This window comes from Zalophus californianus, chromosome 1, assembly GCF_009762305.2.
Source record: "Zalophus californianus isolate mZalCal1 chromosome 1, mZalCal1.pri.v2, whole genome shotgun sequence".
Classification (NCBI taxonomy): Eukaryota; Metazoa; Chordata; class Mammalia; order Carnivora; family Otariidae; genus Zalophus; species Zalophus californianus.
In genome coordinates this window covers 4,722,150-4,734,762 of record NC_045595.1, presented here as the reverse complement: position 1 = coordinate 4,734,762, position 12,613 = coordinate 4,722,150, and the positions used below count along the sequence as shown (strand labels likewise).

General features: G+C 59.6%; 2 protein-coding genes across 6 annotated transcripts; one reads left to right on the top strand and one right to left on the bottom strand.

The window, feature by feature from the left end:
- The first annotated feature begins 1,025 nt into the window (after positions 1-1,025).
- Positions 1,026-9,729, top strand: DENND1C (DENN domain containing 1C). 4 transcript variants are annotated; one of them, XM_027583271.2, is made up of 23 exons: positions 1,266-1,416; positions 2,547-2,611; positions 2,693-2,736; positions 2,860-2,909; positions 3,136-3,255; positions 3,340-3,409; positions 3,585-3,659; positions 3,768-3,833; positions 3,923-3,976; positions 4,088-4,198; positions 4,991-5,091; positions 5,197-5,242; positions 5,371-5,472; positions 5,561-5,686; positions 6,089-6,193; positions 7,003-7,093; positions 7,180-7,220; positions 7,443-7,514; positions 8,119-8,163; positions 8,231-8,338; positions 8,557-8,624; positions 8,776-8,983; positions 9,088-9,729. In XM_027583271.2, exons 1-23 carry the CDS (start codon positions 1,400-1,402, stop codon positions 9,703-9,705), a joined length of 2,403 nt encoding a protein of 800 aa, XP_027439072.1. In that variant the 5' UTR covers positions 1,266-1,399; the 3' UTR covers positions 9,706-9,729. The 4 variants fall into 4 exon arrangements, with proteins under 4 accessions (XP_027439075.1, XP_027439072.1, XP_027439074.1 ...); XM_027583273.2 differs by lacking the exon at positions 2,693-2,736; XM_027583272.2 differs by lacking the exon at positions 7,443-7,514.
- Positions 9,730-9,761: 32 nt separating this feature from the next.
- Positions 9,762-12,435, bottom strand: CRB3 (crumbs cell polarity complex component 3). Of its 2 annotated transcripts, none has more exons than XM_027583277.1 (5): positions 12,292-12,435; positions 11,895-12,070; positions 11,091-11,164; positions 10,629-10,772; positions 9,762-10,278 (listed from the first exon to the last, which is right to left on the bottom strand). In XM_027583277.1, exons 2-5 carry the CDS (start codon positions 11,974-11,976, stop codon positions 10,207-10,209), a joined length of 372 nt encoding a protein of 123 aa, XP_027439078.1. In that variant the 5' UTR covers positions 11,977-12,070; positions 12,292-12,435; the 3' UTR covers positions 9,762-10,206. The 2 variants fall into 2 exon arrangements, with proteins under 2 accessions (XP_027439078.1, XP_027439079.1); XM_027583278.1 differs by having other exon boundaries at positions 10,020-10,278; positions 12,284-12,414.
- Between the last annotated feature and the right edge of the window lie 178 nt (positions 12,436-12,613).

Here is a 12,613-nt window from a genome sequence, read left to right as displayed (position 1 = left end):
AAGGCACGAACTCTGCACCACCCATCCCCAGCCCTGGGTTGTGGTCCAGCCTCCCTGGAGAGAAAAGGGACACCAAGCTCTCTGTTTAGCCTCATCCACCTGTGTCTTGATTGGAGGCTTTACAGGTGTGTGTGTGTGTGTGTGTGTGTGTGTGTGTGTGTGTGTTCACATTCTTGTGCACCTGCTCACCCCCCACTCCTTGGCATGGAAATACCTTGCACCCATGGTCACAACAGACACACACAGAATGAGAATCCCCAGTCACCTGCATCTTTACGCAGCCTGATGGACTACACACAAACCCCACAGCCACACAGACTTTCACCTCCAGGCTCCCCGGGACATGCCAGGCATGTGGATTCTTGCCCATGCACACTGATATCCATACAGACGTTCTCAGTACCTTTCAGGAGGCTAAGGAGTCTTGCAGACTCTGTTGAATTTAGACTCCCTAAGTCTGCCCGTGGGACTTTCTGTGTATGTGCGTGACCATAAGCACCTGTATTGTGTTCTGCCTTTGTGCCTGCAGGTGTGTCCTTGTGCTTCCCAAGGACAATGTAGCCATCTGTCCACTTGCATTCTGTCTCTTTCTGAGTCTGCAGCTCTGCTTGCGGGTGTCCGGATGTGTCTTTCTCCGTGTGTGTGACTGACTGTGACTCCGGCTCGTGGCCGGGTCCTGATCATGTCTGCCCCTCTGTTACCGCTCCATCTGTATCTGTGCCCTATGCGCTTCTGTCTCTTGTCCAGATCTGTATCTCCGTTGTCCTGTCTGTACCCACAGCTGTGGTCTGTTGTCTCTGTCTGGGAACTGTCTGCTGGCTGCACCTGGGTGTCACCTCTGCATCCATCACATGGCTGGGCAAGGACTGCTCCGTATGTGTGCTGTCCCTCTGCGCTCCTCAGTTTGTGTCCACGACTACGCTCCGTCTGCTGTCTGTCCACTTCCCTGGTTCCTGAGTCCACTCTCCAGCCTGGCTCCCTCTGGTGGTCCTATAGGGAATGGCCGGTGCAAATAGGCCAAAGGAAAGAAGAGTTGAGGAAAGAGGAAGCCTTTTAGGCAAATTGTCGTTTCTTTGGCTGCCCCAGAGAGAGGAAGGCTTGGGTGTGATGTCAGGGACCAGAGGTGCCCTGGCCCGGCAGGACGGTGCTGGGGGTCTAGCCTCCGAGCCCGCCACCCATGCCCACCCTACCCTCAGAAGGCTGGGAGGCAGGGTGCCTGGGTCTCTCACAGTGGATGGGGGCGGGGGCCTCCCTCCTGGGACGTCACCCGTCAAACTTCCTCTCCCGGCCACACAGGAAGTTGAGCGGGCTCAGAGCCCAGCCCTGCGCAAGCACAGGCCCCCAGGACCCCTGGGGCAAGGGCCCCGCCGCCGCCGCCACCGGCGGCCCTGCAGGGACCATGGGATCCAAAGCTGAGTAAGAGCTGCACCCTCCCCGACTCTCTGGACCAAGATTCCCAGAGCAGGCCTGGGCTGGGGCCAAGGGGAGCTGGGCCAGGGCAGGCCCAGGAGGGGCCGTGAGCCACAGGGGCAGGTGGCTGGGTCTGGGGCAGGTCTCTCAGAGGGTCTGCAGTGTGAACTCAACTCTCGGGCCACTCTCAGCCCCTCTTCCCTCTCTCCCTCTCTCTCTCTCTCCTTCGGGCTCTGCCTAAGTCTGTAACTCTGAGCAGGCACCTCTTGGTGTACCAGAGAGATGGGGAACATGGCTTCGGGGGGCCAGCAGGGGACGGGGAGGTGAGAGAAGATTGTGTGGGTCCTTGTGCCTGGGTGCTCGTGTGGACCACGTGGGCATGAGGGTGAAGTGCTGGGGGTTCCCGTGTCAGGGTGTCAGGGGCTGTGTGTGTCTGCAGCCAGTCCCCACCCTGTGCTCTGTCTCTCTTCGGTCTCACTGTTGCTCCCCCTGAGTCCAAGTCCCAGCATCCTCTGTGGGGTGGGCAGAGTCGGGGACGAGGGAGCACGGCAGAGAGTGCAAGGCTCATAGAAGTACAAGGGCACGTGGCCCTCCTTGCTCTGATGAGAAATTTGGGGTCAGCCCCTGGGGCACCATGAAGTCTCCCACACAGAGACATGTGGGCAGGGCCTCTCGCTCTCAGGAAGACCGCAGGGATGCTCACACATTGACCCAGCCACACTCGCAGCCATGCAGGAAATTGTAGATGCTATTCATCCTCACGCTGGCTTGGTCTCACACACTCCCACTCCCACTGGACACTGGGCAGTCAGGCAGACACGGGATAGAATCACAAACACACACACACCTGAGTGCTCACACGAGTCACGCAGCACATAAGTCAGGCACACACACAGTCACACTCACACTCCGCTGCATACCTCTCAGTCATGCACACACAATCATCACTATTGTTCACACAGCATCACACAACCTATATACACTGCCTCAAGTCACTGAGGGCACCACACACAGTTGCACCTGTCATACACACACACATGCAGAGTTGCAGACGTGTACACATGTACACACGACGACATACATAGAAGCAAGCCCCTGGACTCGCTAAGCCATGTCCCACACGTCCTGTCCCACAGAGAGGATCCACCTGCCATGTTCGACTGGTTCTTTGAAGCAGCCTGCCCTGCCTCCCTGCAGGAGGGTGAGTTGGGGTCATCAGGTGGGACTGGGGACGTGGAGGATGGGCCTGGGGCCCTGAACTTAGAAGCCTGCTCTCCTGCAGATCCCCCCATCCTGCGGCAGTTCCCCCCAGACTTCAGGGACCAGGTATGCAGGCTGGTTCTTTGCTCCCTGGACCAGGGCCGGTCCCCCTCGGGGAAGAGACTGTCTTGGCCAGGGGTGGGGCCCAACCTGGGTGATCAAGCAGTGCGTGCTTCTCTCCATCCCCAGGAAGCTATGCAGATGGTGCCTAAATTCTGCTTCCCTTTTGATGTGGAAAGGTACGGATGGAAGCAGACACTCGAGGACCCAAGGACTCAGACCTCTCAGAGAACCCCAGGATTCAAACACCCAGGGACCCAGGGGCTCAGGCACTCAGGGACCCTGACAACTAAGAACCTGTACACCCAGAGCCTCAGACTGGTGGACACAGTACTAGGAGTGTTGGCGGGGGATGGATCAGGGAGCTGGGACCCTCAGGTCTCTGAGAGCCTTTCTCACCTGCAGGGAGCCCCCCAGCCCAGCTGTACAGCATTTCACCTTCACTCTCACCGACCTGAGCGGCACCCGCCGATTTGGTTTCTGCCACCTCCGGGCTGGTGCCCACAGTTGCCTCTGCATCCTCAGGTGTGGGGTATGGGGCTCTGGGGTGGGGGTGGGAAGGGCCTTGGCCTAGGGGTACTTCATAGAACCTATATTTTCTCCCCACAGCCACCTGCCTTGGTTTGAGGTGTTCTACAAGCTGCTGAACACAGTGGGCGATCTCCTGGCCCAGGACCAGGTGAGACCAGTCCCCCTTCTTATTCCTGTGGGCGTCCCAGCCCTACCCTCCCAAGCCCCCAGCCAGGCTCAGAACCCCCAGGCCTGACCTAAGACCCTCGACTCCTCCCAGACCGCTCAGCCCCAGTCAGAATCCCCAACCCACGTTCTGGCTCAGACACCCTGCTCCCACCCAGGTCTCTGAGGTCGAGGAATTTCTTCTAAACCTGCTGCAGCAGCCCCTGCCTGGGACTCAGGCCTCCGTCGAGCTGGTGAGTAGCCCCCAGCTTCTGGGTGACCCCCTCGGGTGGATGGGGAGGCTGCACCCCAACCCTGAGGACCCCAGCCCTGAGGACCACACAGCCACACCTCTCTCCCAGGGCAGCAGAGTGACAGTCTCCAGTGCACAAAGCATCCTTCCCCCTGCTCCCGGGAACAGCAGGCCGGTGAGAATTGGGGACCCTGTTAGGTTGGGCACCCAGGTGAGGCCGACCCCTGACTGATCGGTGCCCCCTCCCACATCGCCCCCCACCAGCTTTCCTGCTTCGTAGCCCCCGACTCCGGCCGCCTGCCATCCATTCCTGAGAACGTGAGTGGACACCTGGGAGAGAGTCCTGGGGGCGGGGAAAGGTCCCGAAACCCAGAGGGGGCTGTCGGATCCTGCGGTCCCTCGCGCCCAGCGCTTCTCTCCGATCCTCAGAGGAACCTAACGGAGCTGGTGGTGGCGGTGACCGACGAGAACATCGTGGGGCTGTTCGCCGCGCTGCTGGCGGAAAGAAGGGTCCTACTCATCGCCAGCAAGCTGAGCACCGTGAGGCGGGACCAGCCGGGCCGGGGGTGGGGCCAAGGCTTGGTTTCGCCCCTCGGGGGGCGGGACCGCGGGGCGGATTCCTGGCTCTAATTCCACTGGGCGAGACTTGAGGCAAAGTCCCGGCTCTGCCCCTTTCAACATCAGAGTTGAGCTGGATCCTGGCTCCGCCCTCCTGGGGGGCGGGGAATCAGAGTGGGCCGCGCTGTAGTGCCCCCTCTCGGGGAGCGCTTAGTCCAGACCCCACCCACCAGGGGCCGAAACAAGACTGGCTCCGCCCCCCTGGAGGATGAGCTCGGGGAGCGCTAAATTGTAGTTTCGTCCCTAAGGGGAGGGCGGAGGTCGCGAGTGCAGGACGAATGCCGGCTCCATCCCTAGTGACCAAGGGAGCTGAATTCTAGCTCCGCCTCCTTGAGGATGGAGTTACTGGGCTGTTCTACCCCTGAGGGGAGGGATCCGGAGTGCTGCATGTTAGCTCCGCCCCTTAAAGGGAGCGACTGAGACCTGCTGAGTAGTGGCCCCACGAGCTCCAAACACAGTAATTTGCCGAATTCTTGGTCTTCACAGGATTCCTAAAGGGATTTGAATTTTCACCTCTTACCCAGTAGTGGGTGGGGAAGGGGCGAGGAGGAGGAGATAGGGACAGGAGACTGGGGACGTGGGAAATGGAGCCGGGAGAGCCACCGTCCAGAAGAGGGTCCTTGAAGCTGGGGAGGGGAGGGAGGTGGGGGGGGTGGGGGGAGGTCGAGGGGTGGGGTCCAGGCCTTGACTCCACGGCCCCCTACGTATCCCCAGCTGACATCGTGCGTCCACGCGTCCTGCGCCCTCCTGTACCCCATGCACTGGGAGCACGTACTGATCCCCACGCTGCCGCCGCATCTGCTAGACTACTGCTGGTGAGGGGCGGGGGCCGGGGAGCAGCAGGGCTTGGGGAAGAGGCCTGGGGTCCTGGAGACTGTGGGACGGCGCCTGCATGACTCTGTCCCCTCGGTCGTCTGCAGTGCGCCCATGCCCTACCTCATCGGAGTGCACTCCAGTCTCGCCGAGGTGAGTGGGAGCAGACCGGGATCGCAGCGGCGGACGGGATTCCCCTCCTCCTGCATCCCCAAATAACCGCCCCCGCCAGAGATCCTCGGGCTCTGAGCGGCCGTCCCCACCCCCACTCCCCGACGCAGAGAGTGCGGGAGAAAGCCCTGGAGGAGGTCGTGGTGATGAACGTGGACTCCAATACCTTGGAGACGCCCTTCGACGACGTGCAAGCGTTGCCCCCAGACGTGGTCAGTGTCACCCCCTTCTGTGCTCCTGCCGCGTCGCGGAGGCCAAGGCCCCACATCTGCCGGCTCACAGCCTCCCCTTGTCCCCCAGGTGTCCCTGCTGAGGCTTCGGCTAAGGAAGGTTGCGCTGGCGCCGGGGGAAGGGGTGTCCCGTCTCTTCCTCAAAGCCCAGGCCCTGCTCTTCGGGGGTTACCGCGATGCGCTCATCTGCAGCCCGGTGAGCAGCGGGGAGGCCAAGGGAGAGGTCTCCTGGGTCCCTGAAGGATTAATAATAATAATAATAATAATTAATGATAATAATACCTAGGCTTTATGGAGTGCTTACTCTGTGCCTCTGTTTGCTCATCTGCGAAATGGAATCCCACTAGTACCCACACAAAAGGGTCATGTGAGTCAGTGAATGGGCATATGCAAAATGTTTGGATAGTGCCTAGCACATCGGGAGCTCTCGCTAAATGCTAGGTTTTACTGTCACTATATCTTGTTTAATGCTCACAACTGGATGGTGAGATAGATACCATTATGGTCCCATTTTACGTTTGCTACATGGACACGGGATAGAATAAGGGAGACAGCTGGGGTCCAGGAGAGCCACGGAAGTTCAGGGTCTTTCTTCTAGGGCCAGCCTGTGACCTTCAGCGAAGAAGCCTTCTTGGCCCAGAAGCCTGGGGCGCCCCTGCAGGCCTTCCATCAGCGGGCTGTGCACCTGCAGCTGTTCAAACAGGTGCGCCAGAACCCTGAGGGCGGGGCCGAGGGCGGGGGCGGGGCTAGGGCGGGGCTGGAGCGGAAAATCCTGGGTCCCTGGGGGGCGAGCCGGAGCTAGAGGGACGGAAGCCTGAGTCCAATAGGGGAGACTAGAGTCGGTCCGGCGGGGTCCCACCCTTCAAGGTCCCCGGGTGGGGGAGGCATGACTGCACTACCGTTTCCCTAAAGATAGGAGCCCCTGACGCCTGGCGGATAAGATCTGCTCCCAGGTTCCTGGGGAGATTGAGGTGGGACTAAATCCCTGGGTCCCTAAGGATGGAGCATCCGGGGCGGGAGTGGGGGTGTACGTGCGGGACTCTGAAAGGGGTGTGTCCCGAGTGTGCACTCCCCTTGCTGGGGAGGCGGCGGCCGAGGACTCCGGGGTTACAGGGACATGGGGGAGAAGTGGAGCCGGATTCCTGGGTTCTTGGGAGGTGGGTAGAACTCTGGGGTCCATCTGTGCGGGGATGGGTCCTCGGGTCCCTGAAGATGAGGTCGACTTCTTCCAGGATCACTGAAAGGAGTGGCGAGCCGGTCAGGAGTGTCAGAGTCCGACTTCCGGGTCCCTATGAGGGGCGGGGTCTGGTCCCCGACAGGTCCTGACTGGGGAGTGGCAGGGAGAGGGTTGGGCTTCTGGCTTCCTGAGGTGGCTCCAGACTCCAGAGTCCTAGGGGTGAGTCCCTGGAGGGGCCAGGGATGGCTTCTGCCTGTGTAGAGCCAGCAGAATCCTGAGTCCTCGAATTCAGATGTGTTGGTGGCAGCCCTTGCTGACCCTTCCCCCACCCCCAGTTCATCGAAGGCCGACTGGAGAAGCTGAACACAGGAGAGGGCTTCTCAGATCTCTTTGAGCAGGAGATCACCTGCAGCGACGCCTCCTCAGGTGAGCCCTGTGCCTAGGCCGAAGCCCCTGCCCCACCAGTACCCCAGCCTCAGCCCACCAGCCATGACCAGCTCTCCTCATTGCAGGCATTCTTCGCTCCTACCAGCTCTGGGCAGACAACCTAAAGGTAGTAACACCAAACACTTGTTTAGTGTTTATTATTGGATTAACTTAGCTCCGTAACAGTCTCCAGGGTCATCATTATGCACATTTATAAACAGAAGTGAAGAAATTGAGACTTGGCTAGGGAGAGGGGCTTGTCCAGCATCACACAGCTGCGGTAGGGAGGTGGAGTCTGGGGTAACCCCAGGGTACCAAGTCTCTCTCCCTTGCCATTCTCTCTCCCCAGAAAGGTGGTGGTGCCCTCCTGCATTCGGTCAAGGCCAAGACCCAACCAGCTGTCAAAAACATGTACCGCTCGGTGAGGCTACACTAGATAGGCCACTTACTGGACTGACAAAGACAAGGGGACAAGGCACATTTCAAACCCTCATGGGAGCAGGACACTTTAGCCCCCCATTTAAAGTGCAAACATTTTTATCAGAACCAAACCAGCATTAAACCATTAACAAGTCTTCCTGCGTTTATTCTCCATTTACCTACTCATTCTTGTCAGGATCACTGCTTCAGTATTTGAAAGTGACAACCCAGATTTGTTGGTGAACATGTTTTGTCCTCAGACTATTACAGTCCCAGAATTTTCCTGTGGCCAACTTCTGCAGCTCCGAACTTAGGTTTTATTCAGTTGCCTGGCTTTTGAATGTTGATACATTTTTACAATGTTCCGTTTTTGCCACTCCCCATTTCATTCAGTGGTTATAGTCCCCTAGGAATACTCCTTTTGTATTAGGCAAGGGGTGAGTTAGTGTTGACTTCTTACGTGGTGCATGGAGAACTGTGACCGTCGGTGAGGCACAAATGTGAACAGATGGCAAGACAGTTGTCCTACGGGATGGAGAGCTGAGTTCTCAAATACTCAGGGTCAAATCACCGTGGAATCTAATTCTCTTTTGGCTCCTCCATAGGCCAAGAGCGGCTTGAAGGGTGTGCAGAGCCTTCTGACGTACAAGGTAAGACCAGTGGCCAATGGCTGGGGCAATGAAGAAGGGACTCCTGGCTTACCCACCCTCTTCCTAGGATGGGAACTCTGGCCTGCAAAGGGGGGGTTCCCTGAGAGCCCTGTCCCTAACCAGCCGCTCAGATCGTCTGCAGCAGCGCCTGCCTATCACCCAGCACTTTGGAAAGGTAAATGTGGCAAACCACCCCCCCACACACACACACCCCACCGCAAATGCTCACACCTGGAATTACCACCTAGTCCTCCTCCCATTCTGTCTCCACCCAGACATCTCACTCACCTGCTCACCTACCCCAGTATCTGGTGCCCACTTAACACTCACCCTCCTCCAGAAACCCGATTCTGTCGTTCCTGAAGCCCCGCCCTCCAAATCTGTCCTTTGCAGAACCGGCCCCTTCGCCCCAGCAGGAGAAGGCGACTGGAGGAGAGACCTTCTGTGTCCCTGGAGGAGGGGTAAGGCTCAAAGGCTGGGGAGGCGGCAATGTTGGACGTGGGAGGCCAGGACTGATGGGGAGGATGGCCCCTAAACTCAAGAACCTCCAGAGCAGTCCAATCAGCACTGGGGGTCTTGGGCAGACATCTGAGGCTGCCCATCCTTACCCAGGGCACCTGCTCTGAGCCCTGAGGACGCCCAGGACCCATGGGCAGAGGAAGCTCTGGACAACAGTTTCCTGGGGTCCGGAGAAGAACTGGATTTGCTGAGTGAGATTCTGGACAGTCTGAGCATGGGAGCCAGCAGGGCGGGCAGCCTGCGGCCCAGCCAGAGCTTGGACTGCTGCCACAGAGGGGACCCGGACAGCTGCTTCAGCTTGGTGAGAGCCCCTAGTCCCCCCCCCCCCCCCCCGGCCCATCTGACTTCCCAGTCCCTCCAGCATCTGAAGGCCAGCAACTTGCCCATCTCCCCACCCCTACCCAGCCTGACATGCCAGGAAGATCAAGATGGCAACCAGACGAGGAAAAACCACCAGAGCCTCAGCCCCTGTCCCTACCTGCCGGGCACCTGCCGTCTCTGCAAACCCTCCAGCCTTTGGATGCCATGACCTCCTCAAAGGACCCTACTTTCCAGCCAGCCTTGGAGGCCAGCCAAGAAATCATCCTTCCACCCCAGTCCTCACCAGCTTCTGTGGACCCAAGCAGCCAAGGGGACCCCGAGTCCCATCTTCTAATCCTACATCTCTCCCCTTCCCCCAAGGCAGCTGAAGATCCCAGAGCCCAGGAGAGCCCCTGCGCCCAGCTCTCCACAGCACCCACCCACTCCAGCCCTCCAGAAAGTGTCCAACTTCTGGTCCCCACAAAGCCCAACTTCGATATTACGTGGACATCCCAACCCCTTGATTCTTCCTCAGTTCCTGGTTCCCCAGAGAACCCCAGATCCCCGATCTCTGAGGTCCTGCTGGCAGAGGACGCTCACTTCCAGCTCCCAGAGGGGACAGGAGCCTTCAGATCCCCTGCTGCACCTGCCAACGACTGGCTGGAGCCCCAGGCTAGGAGCCGGCCCAGAGTCGCTGAGCTTAAAAAGTGTTTTGAAGGTTAAGAATCTGGGTTCTAGAGGAGACCCCACTCCTTCAATAAAGCACAAGAACCCAAAGCTGGTTTTCCTGGTGAGTTTATCTGGGGGCCCTCTCTCTGCTCAGAAACGTACCCCATCCACTACCTTCCTCCTGGGGCAGCCTCCAGCTGGCTCTCAAGTGCAGCTGGAAGCCCCTCCCTTCCAGGAAGCCCTCCCAGCCCTAGGATCCTCGCAACCTTACAATTCATCTCTCAACAGCCTATGAGCCCTGAGTTTTTTCCCTCCATCTAGACTAATTCCTGCCCCCATCAGCTCAAAAAGAAAAAGGTTTTGTTACATCTCACTACTGACTGTATGTATATATATAAGATGTGAACAACACACTCTTCCTCACCCTCAGGGACACAGCCTTTAAAGCACCTTCTCCCCCTTCTATTCTTAAGCACTGGCTAGGTTTGATTGCCCAGAGAGAGCTCTGCCTTCCCCCAAGGTCACACAGCAAGGCAGATGGATAGAAAAGGGGACCTAGATGGGCAGGCAGCCCCGCACTGTCTCCTTGGAGTCCTGGGGAGCCCGGGCCTCGGCTGCGTGGTTGAACTGAAAGAAAGGAGAGGATCTGTCGGGCCTGTGTGGCAGCAGGACAGTTGGCCGAGCGAAGATGGGGCAGCAAGCGTGGAGGCGGGCCCCCAGCCCCGGCATCCCCAAATGCAGGCAGGGTCAAGCAGAGGCGGCATGCTTCACCGAGCCTGCCAGGCAGGTGCCCCGTGGCCTCCCCCCAAGTCCTCCTGGACCATCAGAGGCTGTTGTCTTGGTGGCAGCTGCTGTGTGTGAGTGAGCACTGGGTTGTCCTAGGAAGTTGTGGCGGCTGCAGCAGGCCCCAGCATTCAGATGAGCCGCTCCTCGGGCGGCAGCTTGAGGTTGGGGGGTGGCGGCACACGGGCACCCACCTGCTCCTCGCTGCTGGGCCGGTAGGTGCCCTCTGTCTGCCTCTTCTCACGCAGTTTTCGCACCAGCAACACCAGCCCCACGGCCAGAAGCAGGGCGGCCAGGAGGGAGAAGACAACAATGATGGCAGTGATGGCCGCCTGAGACTGCAGGAGAGGGGACAGGTTGCCCACCTGAGCCAGATTCTGTCCACCCTCACCTGAGAAGCATCCAGGGCTCCTAATGCCCCACCCCACAACCTCCCGCCCCACAACGCCTGCCACTTTTGGGAGTATGGTACCTCCACCCAGGATTCCTGATGCCCATCAATCACATGTGGGGCTCCCAGGCTCCCACCTGCCATGCCTGGGATCCCCCTCCCAAGCACCTGCCACCTCTGGGAGTCTGGGCCCCTTCACCTGCTTCATGTGGGATACCTGAGTAACATTGCTGTTGCCCTCCTCCTGCATAAAACCCCAACTCACCAGGGCCCCATTGGAGCCAGAGCCTGGGTCAGAGGGTGTAATGGTGCCGTTCTCATTTATAGGGGGGTCCTGCGCTGTGGGGGGGGGTTAGAGAGGACAAATTAATCCTTATCTGTCCTTCCCATCTTGGCACAAATGCACCTTCCTTGGGCATCCCTCAGTTAGAACTCTGCTTTTCTGAGTCTTCCATTCTGCTAGACTGTGGGTGCCCTGCATGCAGGGGCTGGCCCAGTCATTTCTGCTCCTCTAGCCACCCCAACCCAGCAAAGCCCAGCGGTGAGCAATCAGCCTACAGTAGTTTGCAGTTTGTGCTGAGTTGGGGTCTGCTCTAATGGATGGTGTCTGGAAGCTGGACCCTGCCCTCCCCCCACCACCTCTCCAGCCCTCCCTCGGCCCTTAAGGATCTGGGTGGATCCTGTGTTTCCCTGGAGTGTCTGACTCACACCTCCCCCCCAGGCTCCAGAAACTGAAATAGAAGGACTGAATGGCTGCGTCCACACCTATGACCAGCCTGGTCAACCTGGGATCAGAGGCCTCCTCCCAGGCAGGCCTCCTCCTGGCTCCCAGTCCGCCCAAAGCACTTCAACCACACTGAGACTCAGCCCACAATTCCGCCCTCCTCAGGAACTCAGGAATTCTACACCAACTCCAATCGTCCAGGGAAGCCCCTACCCCTGACCGACCCTGTAGACTCCTCTCAAGGTATCCCATGACCGCTCCCCAGTTCTTGACCTCTCCAGGGCCCAGGTAACCCGAGCTTCTAAGCCCCGCCCCGCGCCCCCCCAACCTCTAGCCGGTACCTACTTTGCCCCCAGGCCCGGCCCCAGCCGGCTGGCAGCAGCGGCAGGCCGAGCGCCAGAAGCAGCCCCAGGCCGGGGCTCGCCATGGGCCGGGCGACGGGCTGGTGGCACCGGGGACCGGGCTTCTCGCGCGCGCTGCTTCTACCGCATCTCGGGCCGGGGGTACCTGCGACCCGGCACCTGGGGCGGGAGAAAGAGAATGGCGTGGGGGAGGGGGCTAGACCCGGGCGCAGGCCCAGGGGAGGGATGACCGGCCCAGGGCACCCCGCAGTCCCGCCCCGCCCCCGCCGCCAGAGGTCAGAGATTAAAGATTAACTCGAGGCGGCGCGTTCCTGGGCTGGGGAAAGGGAAGGAGAAGGGGAAAGGGGTGGCAGGCCAAGCCGCGCGTCCTACCTCCCTACCTGGCCCAGCCGTCCTCGACCTCGCTCAGGTTCCCGGTCCGGGTCCCCGGCTCGAACCCTCGGTGCGTCCGTCGGTAGCTCGGACTCCTCCAGCTCCGCCCGCTCACGTGACCCGGAAAGTTTAGTCACTCACCTGGGAGGGGAGCACACTTCCGGCTTGTGCACCTGAGCCTAAGGGAGAGGGCGGAGCCAAACGGGGGTGGGACCGCGCCAGGGACGCACCTGTAACGGGAACCCAACTCTACAGTACCGAAGAGTAAAAAGGGGCGCAAGCGCGCAGGTGTAAGAGGGACCTCCCACCTATATTGCGGGCACATCTGTA

Coding starts and splice junctions, on each gene's coding strand:
- CRB3 (XM_027583277.1), bottom strand. CDS start 11,976: ATGGCGAGCCCCGGCCTGGGGCTGCTTCTGGCGCTCGGCCTGCCGCTG. Junction 10,773..11,090: donor CTGGCTCCAATGGGGCCCTG/GTGAGTTGGGGT, acceptor CCTCTCCTGCAG/TCTCAGGCGGCCATCACTGC. Junction 10,279..10,628: donor GGCCCAGCAGCGAGGAGCAG/GTGGGTGCCCGT, acceptor CCTTTCTTTCAG/TTCAACCACGCAGCCGAGGC.
- DENND1C (XM_027583271.2), top strand. Junction 5,243..5,370: donor TGCACTCCAGTCTCGCCGAG/GTGAGTGGGAGC, acceptor TCCCCGACGCAG/AGAGTGCGGGAGAAAGCCCT. Junction 8,984..9,087: donor CGGACAGCTGCTTCAGCTTG/GTGAGAGCCCCT, acceptor ACCCCTACCCAG/CCTGACATGCCAGGAAGATC.